The sequence below is a fragment of the Drosophila subpulchrella genome, chromosome 2L (genome assembly GCF_014743375.2).
Source record: "Drosophila subpulchrella strain 33 F10 #4 breed RU33 chromosome 2L, RU_Dsub_v1.1 Primary Assembly, whole genome shotgun sequence".
Classification (NCBI taxonomy): domain Eukaryota; kingdom Metazoa; phylum Arthropoda; class Insecta; order Diptera; family Drosophilidae; genus Drosophila; species Drosophila subpulchrella.
This window is the reverse complement of record NC_050610.1, coordinates 19,120,322-19,139,624: the sequence shown is the minus strand read 5'-3', so window position 1 is coordinate 19,139,624 and position 19,303 is coordinate 19,120,322. Positions and strand designations below refer to the sequence as shown.

At 38.9% G+C, this 19,303-nt stretch overlaps 2 protein-coding genes across 6 annotated transcripts in view; one reads left to right on the top strand and one right to left on the bottom strand.

The window, feature by feature from the left end:
* LOC119545947 (fasciclin-3) overlaps window positions 1–19,303 on the bottom strand; it is a 77,514-nt gene that overhangs the window by 30,872 nt on the left and 27,339 nt on the right. The window lies entirely within an intron of this gene.
* On the top strand, window positions 5,525–8,050 carry LOC119545946 (accessory gland protein Acp36DE). Its single transcript, XM_037851895.1, has one exon. The coding sequence runs from the start codon at window positions 5,559–5,561 to the stop codon at window positions 7,911–7,913; it is 2,355 nt and encodes a 784-aa protein (XP_037707823.1). The 5' UTR covers window positions 5,525–5,558; the 3' UTR covers window positions 7,914–8,050.

Below are 19,303 nucleotides of genomic sequence, written 5' to 3'. Positions count from 1 at the left end.
ATTATTCAAGTAAAACGAGTGCCCAGAGTCTAGGCGAAAACAGGTGATGAAAGAGTCCTTAAGTGGGGCCAGAAATTTTCAGGAGATTCCACTAAAGGAAGTGAGGTCAGAGGAGGCTGCCACAGGTGTTGCAAAACTTTTCTAGTTGGCCTCTTGCTTAATTTAATTAGAGACGCAAAACTTTAAAATTTTCTGTCACCCCGAAATTGGCCGCACATGCGTGTGTGTGTGTGTGAGTGCTGCACATGCAGCATTCACCTTTGCCCCCTCTGCAAAGGATTTTCCCACTCAACTAAAATTAGTTTACATTTTGTTGCTGTCTTGGCATTTTCAGGGAGAAATATTTTTACAAGTTTCTTAGTCTAAGTGAATTAAGTGAATTAAGGTGGCAGCAACTTGGACGAAATTGTCTTTCAAAATGTCTTAAGGCACCGCCTAAGCTGTGTTTCTCTCTAGTTTCTCTATTTATTTATGATGAAACTTGACAGAAAATTAGTTAAAATTACAAAGGAGCTCTGAAAATGTAAGCAAAGACCATTTTGCTTTATTGATGTTTCTAAAAAAAATATAGGTTTAAGTTTGGTTTGCTTTCGAGGTAAAAGCTTTTACTATCTATTTTTACTTTGAAACGATTTTACAACCAAATCAATGTTAATGGTTTCATGCAACTATAGTTTACTACTAATTGTAGCCCACAAAAGTCTCCTAGTAATTAACAATCTTTAGAGAAAATTGCTTCTCTCCTTATTAAGTTATCTAATGGATAATCAAAATGTCAACAAACACGCACCGACAGTTATTAAAATTGAATTTTCAATTGTCTGCCTTTAATGGAAACTCATTTGTAAGAACAACACGTGCATATCATTCTTAACACAAAGCCCGTCCAAACTCATTTTCCTTGAGGCCATCATATGTGCCCCCCCGACCACACTTAAAGTTTTGGCAATTTATGCTTTGATTTAATTAAATCGAAATTTAAATTCACATGGTACATTTGCCGAATGTTGATTACATTTTTGGGGCCTCTCCATAAGTCATAAAGGGTTGTAGTTGTGCGTATGCAAATTTTATGGCCAACATGTGTGACGAAAGTTCTGCGTGTAGGCATTTTGCATTTGAATTAGACCCATAAACCAGTAAACTAATTTCATTTACTTTTGCCCACAATTTGCTTTATAATTGTCATTTTCTGTTATTGTCAGAAAACTTTGTGGTCATATTTGTCAAAATTTGTTTCGACTATTTTGCGGAATGCGAAAACATACAGAGGGATTTTGCGTTAAATAATTTAAAGGATTTTTCACGAGCCCTTCTGTGGGTTGCCTAATATCAATTTGTAGCAAATATTGGGAAAATAAGCCAAATCTGATTTCGATTTGAGGTTAAAATGTGTTAAATTTTTTTTATTGTAACGTAAGTACTTACAACATTAAGTTCAATTTTATTTACTTATTTCCTAGGCCTGCCATCTAAATACAAATACAAATTTTCCCCTTAATTGAATAGTAAATTTGTTAAATCAAAAACCAATTATGAAAGGCTTTTCCATATCAAGAGACCGCAAACAAATGATTTAAGGGGACAAAGAAAGGAATTATATTCGTCTTCGCTTAATACTGCCATGTAATTTTCACAAGCAGCCCACATTTTCGTTTTTCATTTATTTTTCGGTGCTCGATGGCGAATGCATTTAATAAAATATTTTCCATGCTGTCCAAGGCCTTGTAGCCCTCATGTCATTCAGAGCTTTTCCCCCGGTAGTGGAAAGCCCTTTTCCCGCCGCCTTTTGTTGTGCGAAAATTTATTGATATGAGTGCGCCGAGTGTGTGTGTAAGCGAAATTCATTTTGGTAGTGAAAATGTTAAGCGTCGTTGAATGCAATTGAAATGAGGAGGCAGAAGGGTCCAGAATCCCCAATAAAAAGCGCATTTTCTACTCGTTTGCATTGCGAGTGGGTACTTGCATGTGTAAGACCGAAGTTAACATTATTTTTACCCAGTAATTCTTAAATAACAAGGCCGTCGAACGACTTTAAGCCGCTTTCCCAGAGCCAAGTGCGTGCGCGGGTACCCTAAATAAAAAAAAAAATAAAAAGTAGTAAAAAAGAGTTGGTTCGCATCGAGTGCAAATTTGCATATTTGCAAAGGAGCATTGAACTCGTGTCAGAGTCGTTGGATCGTTGGGCGGGTGGTTGGTTCGCTTTTTTAGTTTCAGTACTTTCAGTAGTTTCCCCGGACTGAGCCCGCCATGTAATCGTCATCGCTGTCGTTTTGGGTGGAGCGAACACGTCTCAAATGACGCCCCCACTCGTTTTGTTTGCCCAACTGATGGACAAGTGTCATGAACATCGAGAATGAGGGATTGGCCATCGCCATCGCACCACCGTCCTACACATGAATTACTTTTTCTACATTTTCCTTTTAGGTGCGTCGTCGTGGCTCTAAATTTGATTAATTCAAGAGGCATTCCACTGGGTTGTTCGAACTTGTAATGTGAGACTTTGAAAATTTCCAAAGTATGGTTAGGAACAACATTCTTGCGGTGAAGGGAATATTCGTTTAAAAAGTTTACAACAAAAAGAAGGGATTTTTAATTAACTTCGATTATAAAAACATAATTTTCACTTAGTAATATTTATTTATAATGGCAAAGGCAATGCGTTAAATGCAGTAAAACTTAAAATATAGGTAATTAATTCATCGGATAAATACAATATCTATTGATGGTATAAATACCATTTCTATTGAAGGGCTTAATCAATAGAAACAGTATTTATCCCATGAATTAATTACCTTTATTTTAATTTTCACTGCATTTTAACGCATTGCCTTTTTTCTTTCACGTAATGCGAAACTTTGGAAATGTTTTATAAGCCAGAGGCGGTAAAGGGAAATTTGCTGAAAAATTCTGCCGGCTAATGAAAACCTCAAGCTGTGCGCTCGGACCGTAGAAAATCAGACATTGGCGCAACGGGAGATGAATTGATTTTAAATCAATATTGACAGATGACACTGGCAACAGCAAATGCAGCAGCAGCAGCATCATTTGAGGCACAAAATGGTTAGCAAAACCCGGAAGTCGAGAGGGCGATGGAGGAAAATGGGTAGGAAAATTCCTAAGGGGGAGTGTGTATATAAGTGTGCAATGTTGCAACATGTTATATCGCTTCACTTCAAGTGGAAGCAGCGTCAGGAAAAATTTTGCTGCTGGCTCAGCTGGAGACCGGCGATTAGAGAGCGGCGACAGTCCTGGAGATAAACTGTCAACACGACTATTTAGCAGAGCCATCTATATATTCATGTACATATATATATGGAGTTGGAACCCAGATGGATATATGTTCTACTACTATATGTATATCTTAAGTGGCATCAATAGTGCGCCAGAAGGTAATTGCTGGTGTGCAACTTAACATCTCACCAGCTCTTTAGGTAATTTGAAATACGATAATCTAGATAAATATAGCAGGTTTTCTAGTTTATTTCTTTAGAAAAATCTTATATTTACTTAAGAAAAATATATTTTATTTAGCCAGAAACTCAAAGTCCCTGATATTAGTGTATTTGCTGATCAAAATCTGAACTTATCTGATCGATTCATTTCACTTTCAAAAACATTTGATTAGGCCACGGGGTGCTTATCTGTACAATTATAATTGCAAATTAGAGATAACTGCCTTTTGTCAATAATCTCATTAGGACAATCGATCGAAATGCTCAGCAGTAGTCCAACCTCCCTTTTCTTAGCCAGCAAACCATTCCAAATTTTCTTGTGTCAACCCCCTGGTGGCTTACCAACCGGAATTTTCACTCATTTTCCGAGCAGAACCGACAACAATCGGCTGCGAAACCACAAGACCCGCATGACAACCTAACCCATAACCATAAACCTTGTGCCTGGCTACCTACAAAGGACTCTCATAGAAATACTATAGAAGTCAAATGCAATGGGACTCTGTAAAGGAACTGTCACCAACAATTGCAAGTTAATAAATGTCAGAAGTGACAGTCTCTTGAATGTCTTAATTGAATGCTCTGCCACAATCTAGATCTAGCCGCAACTAACTCCCTATTATTATCCCACCCTGTCAACAGTATTTTGTTTTAGATGGGACTGTTGATAGGGGCTGATTAGCAGCTGGTGGAGCTAACTCCATTATATGGGTACTTTTGCTCAATTAAATGAAACTATGTCAAGGTTCACAGACGGGAAAAAGGAGAGAAAATCCGCACTAAGTGTGAGAATTGCATAATGTTGCGGGAAACCCAGACAGTTTTCCCCACTTAAACTTTGCTGAAAACTGTTGCATAATTTCAATTGCCACCTGCCGAGTTTCAAACCGAAAACAGTCCTCTGTTTTTTCCTACGGATTGTTTTGCTTTTCTTTCACCGTGAGAGAGTAACTCAGCAATTTGGAAAATTGTATCTGCCAGATAAGATGGAGATGAAGGCAAAAGTAAAGAGACTTTTGCTATTTGCACTTTTTCTTTCTCTTAGTATCTCACTATCTGGTTTTTCATTTTGCTGTGGTCTCTTTTGGGAAACGCCTCCTTCCTGGCCAGACTTTTGTAATGAAGCGTTGAGGTTGCTGTTGTCTATGGTGTTGCTTTTGTTGCTGTTGCAAGTTGTAAGTTGCTGGCGTAGTTGTTGCCAGTTGCTTCCGTGTGGCTGACTTGACTGCAGATTGCCCCTTGGGTTTGATGTCAGTACGAAATGCCATCGCATAATCACAATAGACTAACGCCCCGCAGGCAATCTCCTTAAGTCTCTGCAAAAAACTGACTTTTGTCATCGCCAAAATAGTTTTCCCTCAACCCATGCCACCTAAAAACAATCAGGCTGAAAACTTTGCTTTTCTCACATTAAGCAAACAGTTTCGGAAAATATATATTGAGTCAGCCATTTGAAGAGACCGCGTTTCATTTTCAGCCGAGAGTTCATATATTTCATGCTTCACATTTATTTCTTTCATCCCTTTTATTAATCAATATATGTTTTTTTCATGCAGTTTACCCCATTCATGTTGCAAAATGTTGTAAAGTTGTTGCATCGTTGAATGCTTTCAATTTAATTAAGTTTTTTTCAACAAGTTCAGGCCCGTTTTTACATTTTATTTCATTTCATACTTTTTTCAAGATGCACTCTGGGCGTGATGGTTAATGGGCTTGGCGGTGTTTTAAATGGGAATTGAGTTACTGGCAACTCTATCAAATTTTCTGAAATAAAACTCTTATGTAAGCGAACCCATTTAGCCCCTTTAACAGAGTAAATTAAACGGTTTATCCATAAGAAAAGTAATAGTTCTGGTTTCGATTTAGCTTTTTACCTTGTAATCCATTTAATGTATTTTTTGCCATAACATTCCAAAAAAAAATCAAGGTTTTAAGGTCTACTTATAACCTTTTGTGATGTAAGTCATACTAATATGTTTATCTTCGGTTAGAAAATCCACTTTAAGTACGGATTATTTTATTTCACGGTGTTACAGTACGAGGCTCTATAAAAGGCAAATTTTCGGTTTGGCGTTAGCTTTCTTGAAAGAGCCCAGCTTCAAGATGTGGATCCCGACGTATCAACAGCTCATGGCACTTCTCCTCCTTGGCTCCCTAGTGGACAGCCAATCGATTCTCTGCAAAACTTGCCTGAAGGAAAAACTATTGGGTTTACGCGAACGGATAAGGAACGCTTTAGATCGAAGACCAATAATTCAGCCTGTATACCAAAATCCTCAACCCGTCTACATTCCAGTAATTCAACCTGTTCCTTTGGTTCAACCGAGCAACCCAGAAATCAAGCAGCAACAGTCACAGGTTCAAAATAATAATTATCATTTAAATTTTGATGTAGCCAAATTGATCGAAAAGTTACAAAGGAATCCTCTTTCGCAAGATTTGGCGTTGCAATTGAAGAAGTTACAATCCAATTCACAATCTCAATCACAGTCGCAGTCGCAGTCGTCGCTGTTGCAGTCACAATCACAGTCGCAGTCACAGACGCAAGGACAGTCGCAGGGGCAATCGCAGGGGCAGTCGCAGGGGCAGTCGCAGGGGCAGTCGCAGTCGCAGGGGCAGTCGCAGTCACAGGGGCAGTCGCAGTCACAGAGGCAGTCACAGACGCAGTCGCAGTCACAATCGGACCAACTGCAACAACAGCAACAAATAGAGTTGCAGCTTAAACTCCTTCGACAGTTGCAACAGAAACAGTTAGCAGAGCAGGCAACCCTGCAATCTCAGTCACAATCACAGACTCAATCACAGACACAATCAGGGTCACAGTCCCAGTCCCAGTCCCAGTCGCAGTCACAGTCGCTGTCGCAGTCACAAGTTGATTTCCAATCACAATCGCTGCAAAAGCAATTGCAACATGTAATGCTTCAGTTAAAGATCCTGCGACACTTGCAACAGAAACAGTTAGAAAAACTCCGGCTATCCCAGTCAGAATCACTGTCACAGTCAGAGTCACTGTCCCAATATAATTCTCAATCACAATCGCTGCAAAGGCAACTGCAACAAATAGAGTTTCAGTTGAAGCTCCTGCGTCAGTTGGAACAGAAACAGTTGCAGCAAACTTCTAACGCCCAATCGACGTTACAATCAGAGTCACAAGCCAAGCAACTACTGTTGCAGTGGCAAATTCTTCAACACTTGCAAATTCTTCGAAAGTTGCAGCAGAAAAAGTTAGAAGAGCAGAAATTGTCAAAGGAACAGATATACAAGCCGCTGCGTTTTCATGAACTGGGCTTAGACGGCCAACTACGGCCACTGGGACCAGGACCATTTGTTAACCTGCCGATGCCTCTTCCTGCTCCTTCTGGCCAAAGCGAATTTGAGAAGCAGCTAAAAATATTGCAAGAATTGCAGCTGAAACAAAGGCAAGAAGAACAGGCTGTAGAGATCCTAAGGAAAAAGCACCAACAGGGTACAAACCGGCGGATAGAACAACTTTGGAAATTGCACCTGCTGAAGCAACAACGGGAACAAAATGAAATTCAAAAACAAATTGTCCGGCAGTATAGGCGAGTCCAAAAACTGTTATTAACTGGTATAAACTTGAAGGCAAAGCAACAGTGGGCGGAATATCAACAACAGAAGCGTTTGAATGATCTTAAAAATTGGAAGAATCAGTTAGAGCAACTTGAAAAAATTGGCAGCTCAAGCTCAATATCGAATTCACAACAAATTGAAGAAAGTTCTTTATTGACAAGTTCTAAAAACCAAACGCGGCAACTTAGCTTAGAAAAAATTGCCCAGCTTGTTGGCTCAGAGAGCGCATCGCATAAAATTTTAGAAAGTTCTGGATCTGAAAGTTCTGGTCTTCAAGAATCTAAGCAACAAGAAATCTCCCAAAGCAATGCACAGCAAATTGTTCAAGGTTCTCAAAGTTCTAGTCTTCACGAATTGGCGAAGCAGCTTCAGTCAGAAAAAATTGCCCAACTTGGTAGTTCAAGCTCACAAATCAATTCACAGCAAATTGTTCAAGGTTCTGGATCTCAAACATCTAATCTTCAACAATCGCAGGTGCAAAAGCAATTGCAGCAGCTTGACTCAAGCCAAGCTTCTGCATCTCACAGTGTCAATCTTGAAAAGCAGTCTCAGCATCAGTCACAAAAAATTGTCTCAAGCTCACAGGACAGTTTAAAAGAAAGTGTGCTAGATAATCTACAAAAGGCTGCCTCACAGGTTGGAGCTCAACAGGTGCAGTCACAGAACCTGGTACACAGTGTTGGTCAAGGCTCTGCTTCACTGGGACAATCAAGTCTATCGCACTCGCACTCGCAGTCACAATCACAGAAATCGGTCCACTCATCATCATCTAATTCAGAGACGATCTCTCAGTCCCAATCGCAATTGGTCAAACATGACGATACCCTCGCTCCATCCGACCATGATGTATTGACCTATTTATTATAAAGTGCCCACAAAACTGTAACATTCACTTAAGTTCTCCCCAGGAGTGGACAAAAATGTTAGGATATGAATTTTCTTAATTAACAATTAAAACACATTATTTTAGTTTTAATTAATAAAAATGTATATCTTAACAGAAACTGTAAATAAAAGTGAATCGTGTAAGAACAAAGTCCTTTCGATGGGTGCCATTTGTTTATTGATTTTATCCTCCAGGAGAACTTATCAATTCGCAGGGATCAACTCCTTGTCAAATAAAATCCAAAATTAAACGGAAAATCATTGGGAGATTAAAAATGCATTGTAATATTTGTATGATGATGATCGATGGGCCAAATATTAAATACCTTAGATAACTTTTGTTGGTTCTACACAGGGAAACAGTTTCAAGTACATTGTTCTTGAATTGAGAACATTCGTTCTTAAAAACCGTGTAAGTACATTTTGGTATCAATGTTCTCAATACTTAAACGAAATGGTGAGAAGATAAAAGGTAATTTGAGCTTATTTTACAACTTTTTGATATGTATAACTACTGACTGGACTAATAGTTTATTTGTTGAGATATACAATGTAAATACCGAAAATTCAACCTCAAAAATGTGGTTCTATTTTTAAGAACATTTTCAACTCAGATGAGAACGTCAGAATTCTCTCTGAGTACTATTAACCGGAAGTAAAAATGTTATTGGTATTTCCACTGTACCAAGTCAAACAAAGATTGAAACCTAAATTACAAGGTTGTCTTTTGATAATTTTATTAACTTGTAGCCTAATCCTAACCCTCTTTACTGCAACCCTTACAGATTATCCTTCAATTTCATCCCTATACAACCCTCAACGCAAGGCAGCTGGCGGGACTTGTTAACTCGCAAATGCCCATTAAATGTTGATTTAGTCACGGTTTTCTCACTCAAGCGTAGATAATGCTGCGAACAAATATATATAGGTGATTTAACAGGCAACGAGAGATGGCTTTATCCAGTCGAAAGGGGAGATACAAAGTATCATCCTGTCCGAAGGCAGGCAGAAATTAACATATGTCTAAGCTGGGACACGCGATTCTGGAGAGCTGCAAAAACTGGTTTCCCACATTCGCTTCGCTTCACATTTGTGAAATGTTTGTGCAAAGTATTTAGTGCAGCAATTGAGATGGAAATAAAGAGTAACAAAAGGAAAACACAAGACAGCTTGTGCCTTAATTTTACGCCAGAGTGGGCAGGAATAAATTTCCCTACCCGAACTTTGGAGTTCGAATCGTCGTGGGTCCAGGGCCAATTAAAATTGGGTGCAGAAAGTAATGCGTATTTGATATTGTCTCTTTTAAGCAGTTGTTTTGTATTTTAGGGATTGCGAGTCAATTAAAATTGGTTGACAGTTTTCCCCAGTTGCCGGCGGCGTAAATCTCCAGAGCTTTGTGAAAAAAGGGTTCTCTAAATTAAACTTTTCCCATTCACTCCTTTTTTTTTCTCCTCAGATATTTTTCCTCTTTTTGTGTTTTTTGGTATTTGGCAAATAAATAAAATGTTGCGAAAGTTTTGCTATTTGAGTTGTGTTGTCATGGGAGATGCTGGGGGGTGACTGACCGTGGCAAAAGTTTTTCCAGCATTAAGCCGGGCATAATTAAAATTTTCGTACTGTAAGCCCCCGGGCAGATTATAGCCAAGTTTTTCCTGGGCCCGAACTTGTTATTGGCTTTGTTTGCCCCGCTGATTGATGGTAAATAAGTCGGGGAGTCCGCCAACCCTTTTTGGGTAAATAATTTTGAAATTCAATTGAAGGAGCAGCTTTAAAGATTACATTGTTGCTAAGTCGAATCCAAATGGCGGCTAATCGAATTTACGAGTCGCTCTTCTCGGACTTTTATTAGCCCATTGAGCAATTCTCTTTTTTCACGATTTTCCCTTTGTTTCGTCTTTTTAGCTTCGTTTTTACGGCAAATTTCATTTCAATAAAAGTCGCATTAATTTCATTTATTTGCTCCAATTTTTTTGCCATCGCCCTCACAAGTTTTATACCCTCTCGCTTTCGTGCTGCCCTTTTTGTGCACCTGTCTCACCTGATCCAGCTGTCCATCAAATGGACCGCCCACTTTGGCCCTCTTTATCACTCTGCCGCCTCGTCCATTTCAATTAACTCTCAAGGATTATTTTATTATGTCAATCAATTTCCGTAACTAAAAAGTCACCAATAAACGAGTGACTGGGCCACCGATTCCCTTGGCCAGAGTTCATCCACGTTTAGTGTTTAATTTGCACTACACCACTTCTTTATTATTTTTTTGTACAGTGCGCTCTGGCTATTTCCCCGTTTTTTACTAGCCACCTTTTAATTATGGGATCCTGCTGTTGAAGTGGTATTTAATTAAAAATTGAATTTAATGGATGCAACTTTATTGGATCATGTTTAGCAGTGAAAGGAAGTTCTATTAGTCTGGCTCTAACTTCGTTGATTATTCCCTTCATTGGGAATGCTTTTGAGCAGTCGGAAAATTTAATCAAGAAGAGGTAAAAGGTCAATATAGATTATTTTACAGGTACATTTAAGATTTATGAAACAAGGAAAGCAGAAAAATCTTGTAATAAACATAACCAAAGAAAGGAATACGTGTACTCCCTAAGCTGTAAGGTCAAACATATATTGTTCCTCTTAGTTTATTAATATTTAACCCCAATCCCTGCTCAACTTTTACTTTAGAAGCATTCCCCAGTAAGTTGTCTGAAAAATACACACAACATGTTTCATTCTTGTAAGCCAGAGAAAGTAATTGCCAGTTGAGCCTACCCCTTTCAACTTTTCACGCATTAGAAAATCAAAACGTTTTCCATCCTGGAAAACAAATTCAAATCTTCGGTGCTCATGAATCATTGAACACACTGAAAGAGAAGAGGGGATAGCACTCAACCAATTATAAATTTTGTGGGCGGTTGTGTAGGCGTATTTTCCTGTCAATTTGATTGTGCACATGGCTGTAGTGCCTGTATGTCTGTAACTTGATCTATAGCTATGGGCATATGTTAAACACACAGTGAAAACAACATCCAGAAGAAATTGTTACGACCAACAATAAGATGACTCAAAAGCCAATTAAAGATAACAAGAGGCAACAAAAACTTTGCCCAACAAAAAAATGCATTAGCATAACCAAACAAAGTTGAGAAAAGAGAAAAGCTCGGAAAATGGGGGACAGGGATTTGGTCTAAGACCTGTGACTAACCGCATAACGGGAAATAAATGTTGCATAAAGAACAAACAATCGCTGACTGCAATCAATCAACAGAGTTAAACGGTTCCGAGAACAGCCCAACTTGGTTCTTGAGTGACGAATAAACTGCAGAAAACTCTGACATCGGTTCCCATTCCTTTCACTCGGGGCCCGGAATCAACCAGGAAGGAAGTACTACGAGCTGCAGGAGTTAAAACCTACAAGGCCTACATGACTGCCATAGCTCGCAAGACACGAAACGGTTTGAGCAAGCACTGAACTTGTAGGATGGGTTATCAAATCTAAAGTATTAGAAAATATTTTTTAGAAAAATGTTTTTTTAAAAGGGACGAGAATCTTTTTTATTATATATATAATTCTTTTAATATTTATTTATTTATTATATTTTGTGTAGGTCTAATATTTTTCTTTAAGATATTAAAAAGAAAAAAATTCTTAAAGACAGGCGAGAATATTTATTTATATATAATATTTTAAGTATGTCTAATAATTTTCTTTTAAATAATAATAAGAAAGTCTTACCTAAGAACAGTCTTATTAAGTATTTATAAACTAAAAATTATTATTTTTTTTTTTAATTTTAGTATGTTTATCGCATTTTCTCCCAGTGTAAGAAGTGAGGGCGCGCACATAAGAAGGCAGGAAAAGCATTCGAAATGAAGAGCATGTATGTGGCCATTGTGCGGAGTGGAACGGAATGAATTGGAGTGGGCCAGAACCGAATCAAGAAGGGCTGAACTGAATCAGGGGGCCATGATTGTTCCATGGTTGTTCCATGGGTGTGCAAACAGGGGGGGGCTGGCTAAAAGAGTGCGGCCTAAGCCGACAAGTCTGACTGCAGGCATTCGAAAGTTGCCGGAATGCAAAGGAGGCAGCTTTGGCATTGAAAGAGCATTTGAATGCGGTCGACAAAAAATAGGGCTTGGGTTCGGGAACGGGAAGCAAACAAAGCAGGGCGATGAAGTTGAAAAAAGAAATGCCAAGTGCATGAAAATGAAAATGAAAGATGAATAGAAAGGGGGGATATTTTCAGCTTTAATCGAGCGTGCTGGTAGATGTGGGTGCCCAAAGGAAGCTACGATTTCTTTTGAAGAATTATTGACTCTCGGCCAACACTAGCCATCCAGAGTGTTGTAAAAATCAACCAGCATCGATGGGAGAAAAGAAAAATAAAAAAAAAATTTAAAAACTCCTGCAGCGGCTTAGAATGAAATTCATGTCTGTCAGACCTGAGATAGAAAGATCACCAGATAAACTGAGAATGTTCGAATGACAAAGGCAATAGTAGGTAGGCTGCAAAAGAAAAAACTTTGTACTATTGTACGGGGCCAACTATTGTTAGAAATCTCTTGGAAATCTTTCGACATATGCTTTGCCTCCAGCTGGAGTGCTTCATTTGAATTTATGCGGCTTGAGTTATTCAAAGCTGGCCACTTGAAAATCAAATAAAAAACCGGCAAACCAAGGAAAACAGAACTCAAAATATAAGATTTCCAGAAGCTGATTGCCAGCAAAGGGTGGAATGAAAATAAAGGGTTTCTTAAAGAGGTTCGCTATAGGAGCTGGAACCCTACGAGAGGCCCCATAAACAGATCGTTAAACGTTCGGGGCAAATTGCTGGCACACGCAAACTGGCACGCCCAAACCGGTTGCGAGGAGGCAGATACATCAAGATGACAACCAAGCCGAGGAGAAGCTAATGCTGCAACTTGCAACAGCGACAACGAATGCCTCACAAAACAATGCGATGGACCCCCTAACCCCTCTCCAACCCCTTTTGACCACGCCTCCTAATGGCCTGGCCATAAAAAGCTCATCAACGTCATCTTCTCCATTGTCCCCATCTCCATTCCTGAAAAACCCCACAAATGTTGCACAATGTGCAGCAGCAGCAACAACAGCATCTAAAATTTGATAAAAATTACACAGCAAAAGGTAAAGAAAGAAAAAGTAAAATACAAGCGAGACACAAAACAATTTTGAAGAGCCAACGATTATTTAAAGTGAAGCCAGGCAACAAATGATAATGGTAACCACCGAACAACGTCCAACAAATAGCCGTAAGATACGCCCGGCAAAAAGTCATGAAGTCAAAGGAAAATTTAATAATAGTAGGTAGAGGTACAAGCACACAAATGCCACTTTGTAAATATATTTTCTATAGAAAAACCTTGAACAATCGCTTGGTGTTGCTGCCGTGGCTGTCGATGTTGCATGTTGGTGGTAGCAAATGCTTCCTGCAACAGCAGCAGTGCAATAGACGTGTGGAATGTGTGTTACTCTATTTCATTGAAGGTATTTTTGTTAGGATCGTACGTTTATAGGTTGAATAAAAAGTTGAAGTTATGCAATGAATAAAATGTCCCTGTTATCTAAGTCTTAACATTTCAAAACGGAATATGGCTGAAATAAATATTTATGAATACTTATTATTTATTCAAATTTCTTAAATACATACTGGTTGGTATTATTACCTTTAATTGCAGCTCGAAATACATGTATATTTTTACCAGCCCAATGTTTATATTTCATTTTATTCCTCTCATTTCAAAAATTAAGCGTATTATTTATCTTTTTTAAAGTAATTAATCTACAATTTTATCACACAGGTATCGAAAGTTCGATAAAACTGACCTCTCTTAGAGTACATTTGTTTTTAATTAACCAACATCGTAAAAAATTCCCATTAAATTTTATAACAACACTTTGAAATGTATCCCGTTTTCTATGACATTTTAAGAGTGCTCCAAGCTTTTTCCCAATTTCCCTTGACTATCACTTGTAGTGTTATCGTTTTTATCGCTAGCTATTTCAACAACATGCAATTAACACCATTTTCTGGTGCTATCAACATCATATTTTTGTGAAAATATCTATAGCTTAACATTTAAGAGAAAGGCGCCTCTCTCAACATGTGTTCAATAAATCAAATAAGGCCAGAACAGGGATTGGGGATTGCATGTTGTGGAGCCACAAAACAAAAAGAGAAAAATATTTAACTAATTAGAGTCATAAATCTGGACGAAATATGGCCTACCCACAAACCAGTGTCGGTTGAAAATGAGCACTAATAACTCAATCGGAGGGCTTAACCACTGTTATGAATAGGCCAAATCAAAGCCCCGAACTTGCATTGTCCAAGTGTCAATTTTTGGCAGAAGGGGGCAGAAGTCAGAAGTCAGTGGCAGACAAAAAGAAGGCGCGTCCCGAATGTCGGATGGATATTTGTATGGGGAGACTGTGACCCAAATTGCACAAACTGATGGACAAGACATTTATGACACTGCGCCTGCCTTTGGGGTTATCGTTATGGTTATGGTTATGGCCCCGGCACACGGAACCCCTCGGAAACTCCGACAGACAAATGGCAAACTCATGGCAGACACTCTGGGCGAAACATTTGCATGTTTAACTTGGCACACAATGGCGACTCCGATTGCAAGCCCAAACCCAATAGCAAACCCGAACCCGAACTCGAACCTCTCCTCCATTGAAAGTCATGGTCTGCATTCGGAAAAAGAAAACCAGAAAACCGGCCAAGTCAACAAAAGGGGTACAGAAAACTGCAGTCGATGCACGTGCATAACATATATTTAAATTTGAAAGTTTTTCTCTTTCGGGCGAAAAAGCATAAATAAATTATTACTGACAGTCAATGCATTTTTTTCTCTGTTGGCCTTTCCTCTTTTATCTTATTTTATTTTTCATATTAATTTACGGGTTTATTGCTAAAGACATCATTAAAGTGAAAGTCAATTTGGCAGCGATTGTTGTTTCCTTCATTACTTTTTAGCTTCTAATATTTCCGAAGCGCTCTAAGCTGATTTTTATTTATGACCGCATATTTTTCTTTCAGATTTTTTCCTTTTATTATTCGGTTGCCGTTTTATTAAAGTGCGTGTCTAGCCGAAAGTTAGCAACGCTAATTAATGACTTGGGCGCCGCTTCTTCATTAAAGTGAGGGAGTTAAATTAATTTAATTTTTCTTCGGGTTTTTATGGTGCATTTTTTTGGCACTTTACTTGGCTGAGGTAATTTATCATTGCATAACTGGCAGTTTGGATGGGTTTTGTTTAATAAAAAACCATTGGAAGCTCCTTTTTTGTTGGCAAAATAATTGCTATCTCTCAGAATTTAAGCATCAAAGAAGTTTAGAGTTTAAGGACTTATAATGCCTTATATATTATTAACTAAATGAAAAAACAAAATCCTTTGCATCTCTACCACTTACTTTCAGTCTAAGCGTTTTAAAATGGGGCAATTCACATTTCATTAATTCCCCCAACAAACACCAAAACTAGAAAAGGAAAATGTTCATTTGCTTTCGCCCGGGGAACCCCAAAACTTTAATTACGCTAAGCGAGTGTTTGCTGTGGGGGAAAACTGTCTGTCGGTGAGTTTCGAAAAAAAGGAAAATGCAAACAAAGAGTGTTTGACCGCGAACCGCCGAGCTGAACACTTCCACTAAACTTGTTTCAAACAAGAGCGTTAAACGTTTTAGCGCGGATATTGGGACAGATACGAGCAAATGGAATGTAAAAATGTTTAGAAAATACAAAAAATTAAACCAACGACAGGCGACAGTTGGAAAACTCGCCCTGGAATCCAATAAACTGCAATTGTGTGTGTGGGTGGTTGGGGGTTGAAAAGTTTTAGGAGGTTGGGTGAAAGAAGAGAAAGGTTACCGGGAAAGTGGCCTGAGTGCTAACGCAGGCTCAGTTTAAGTGGTCGGGCTAGAACAGACAATGCACTTGTAAAAATAAATCCAAAAAAAAAAAAATATATATAAATTGGAAATGTTGAAAAAAAGAAAACATAAACCATAGAACTAAATTTGTAGGCATACACTTATAAAAACTTAGTCTCTTAATTACTTTAAAATTTGTAAAGCACAAATTTTATTTTAAATTATAAAACTATAATATCATATATGCCATTATTAACCACCAAATTTGGTTCTAAAAATTGTGAAGCCCATTTTGGAATCCCCCTATTTTTCACAGTGAAGACCTGTTCAGTGAGGAAAAATTCTGTCAGCGGATGGCAGTTAACTTGGTCAAGTGAAGAGCATCGCAGCCGCTGGAATGTGAAAGCCATCGCCGTCATCATTGCCACAATCATAGTCACAGTCGCTGGGGTTTTGAGTTTGGAGTATGGAGTTTGGAGAGCGGAATCGGAGTTCGGGGCTCGTGAAGAGTCTAGAATGCGTGTTGGACCAGTTGGCACGTTTCTGTGTCAGGAACGCTACTTTTACGGTCAAGCATGACCGAAGAAAGAGACAGAAACAGATACACTCACATGCGGAGAAAGAGAGGGGGCGAAGCAATAGTTTGCTTTTTTCTCTAATTTCATTTGGACGTCGCACAGACCTAAAAACTTACTTTCTGGTTACCATTTTTATGGCTCCCATTCTTGGCCTCATTTTAATTGCAAACACCAGACAGAGGTGGAAAGAAAAGCGAGGAAAAACTAGAGGGGGGATGGAAATCTATGGACAGAGACTGCACTTTGTATGCAATCCTCGGCGTCTGAGAATGGTTTTCTATTTTTATGCCACTTTGGCTCGGGCACCTCTTCTTGTTTTGCTTGTAATTCGCTTAACGCCGCTAGGTGGCGCTGCTGATGGCCCCTGTTGACCCAATTGGCCAGAAATGGCCTGCAGCTGAGTGGGAATCCCCTCGATTTTTTCCCACTTCATCCCGCACTTTTCCTTTGCTCGCCGCTTTAATTGTTGGCGCGAAGATTTTTCTTTGTTTTTCGCTTTTCACTTTTATGCTGCCCGGCAGCAGAGTGCTGCTCCACCTCACTATCCCCCTCACTTTTCTTCTTTTGCATTTTTGATTTTTGCTTCCGCAGATCCTACAATTTTCCGTTCCGACTCACCGGAGTTGAAGTTTAAGTTGCAATTGAGCAAATGTTTGAGTTAAATGTGCAAATTTGTTCACTTTTCATTGAATCATTTAACATTTTGGCTTTTGTTGGAGCTAACGTACCTGTAACGAAAGGAAATTGATATTGGATATTAATAAAATGGATTTAAGGGCTTAAAATGTATTTATTTTAATATGAATTTCAATATGAAAATAACTTTACTTTTGTTATTGAATTTAATTAAGGTTCGGCACACAATATTATATTACTTTTATAAATGTTGTATTGACCAAAGTTAAAGATTTGAAGCTTTAACAGGGCCAGTAATTATTTTCTTAAAACATCTCGAATATCTTTTCTCCGTTTTTAGGAAAAATTTTCCGCAAAATGCTCCGTCTTGCGCTGTCCATACACTTAAAGTAATTTCTTTAGATCATGTCTTATTCATTTCATGTCAGAGTACACATACCCCTACTGTGAATAAGATGAAGAAGCCATCGCTCCTTGGGCTAAAAGCAAAAAGAATAGAAACTTCTCATGTCAAAGCAAGTTATTTTTCTATGCAAAGATGCCGCAGGCTCCTCGGAGAACATTTACTTACTTAATATTGTGTGCATTACACATACGCCCCATTAGACAGCTAGCAGGAGACAAAAACAACCACATCAACGGCAGACACATAATAAGCAGAGTTTGTTATTGTTTCCCTCTAGTTAGATTTTTTGTTTTGTTTTATTATTGTTTTCGCCAAGGAAAGGGCGAAAAAGCAGCCACAGGTGGTTAATATGGTAACTTTCACACTTAGCGTTTTCCTGCATTTTCCAACCCATACCACCCCACAATTTCTGCTTCGCGCTGCCGTTTGTTATGCTATAATTTACATACATTATGCATGTTCTGGCTGCTCGCATCTGTATCTCAGGTACATTGAACCTGCAACGATTGCAGGCAGGAAAAAAAAAATGGGGAGCAAAGTGGTGATATACCAGAAACCAAAAGCTGCAAAAGGTGCCGGGGGATGTGTTGGTTCTCGGGTTTTACAGGCAAAAACAAACAAAAGTTCTTCGGCAGCAGCAGATACGGCAACTGTTGCTAGTTTCCGGCTTCCGTTGCCGATGACAAATTTTTGCCAGCCATTCAAACATTTTTTTTCGCACTACCCTTTTTTTTTGTTGTTTTATACCCCCATTTTTTATGCACTGAGTGCGCGGGTTTTGAGATTGGCGGTTGAACTTTGGCTTCGACTGTTGCCAAAGTTTGTTTTTTTAGCTGGAAACTTTTGCATTTTCGAGGGGGAAATGCTGGTATTTTTTTAAGGTCTAATGAACGTTTTTGCTGTGGCAGATATTTATTAATTATTAATTTTTTTGGTTGCGGCAAGCAGAGAGAGAGAGAGTTACTTTTTTCTGGAAATGATTTATTAAAAATGTTGTAATCCCCAGGAATGTGAGATATTAATAAATTAATATTTAAAGTTAAATATCGTCTACCCTTCATATGCATCTACAATTTAAATTAAGTGAACTTAAACTTTCAAGGGACTATCAACTATTTCCCATCAAATTCGAATTACGAAAAATTTCCCACTTTTCCATGGCACAAAGATATCTACCCAACTGCCAACTTCGCCACTCACTTAACCCGTTTTTCCTCTTTCTTTTCGTGGTCTTCTCTGCACTTTGGCCAACTCCCACGCACATGTTCAGAGTCTCCCAAAAGCATACAAATTATTTAGGCAATTTACAGGGCCCCACACACAGTCCGTCCCCGAAGCACAGCTCAATTGCGAAGTTATTCACATCTCCGGCAGTCAGCACTGGGGATCTACTTTAAATAATGAAGCTATTTTCGCGTTCAATTCCCATACGCAGCCAATCACTTCGCCGGGCGAACAAAAGGGCCAAAGTCGAACAATGCCAATGGCACAAGTGCACAAAACTTTAGACTAAATCAATAAAAAAAATGTGAATGGAAGGGCGGCCAAGAGTCCTGGGAAGGTTAAGAAATCCCCAGTGCAGCAGCATCTTTATCTTTATCTTCAACCCCAATCCTCTAACCTCTATCTCCATCTTCATAATCGCCATCATCGTTGCCATGGACATACCTTGGTATTCTCCACCCTTCCCATAACGCGTTCCGAACACGTTTCGCTTATCACCAGAAGGGTATGGTGGCGGGAAAATAAAGGGGAAAATCTTATCGGCATGCTCCGCATTCATGAGATCTCTGAATCGAAAGCTATAGCCGCCAAATCGCAGAGCTACTTACGTGAGGCCGTTTGCATTGCGTGAGTATG

What these genes read in the sequence shown, in the direction of transcription:
- LOC119545946 (XM_037851895.1), top strand. Translation starts at nt 5,559, where the DNA reads ATGTGGATCCCGACGTATCAACAGCTCATGGCACTTCTCCTCCTTGGC.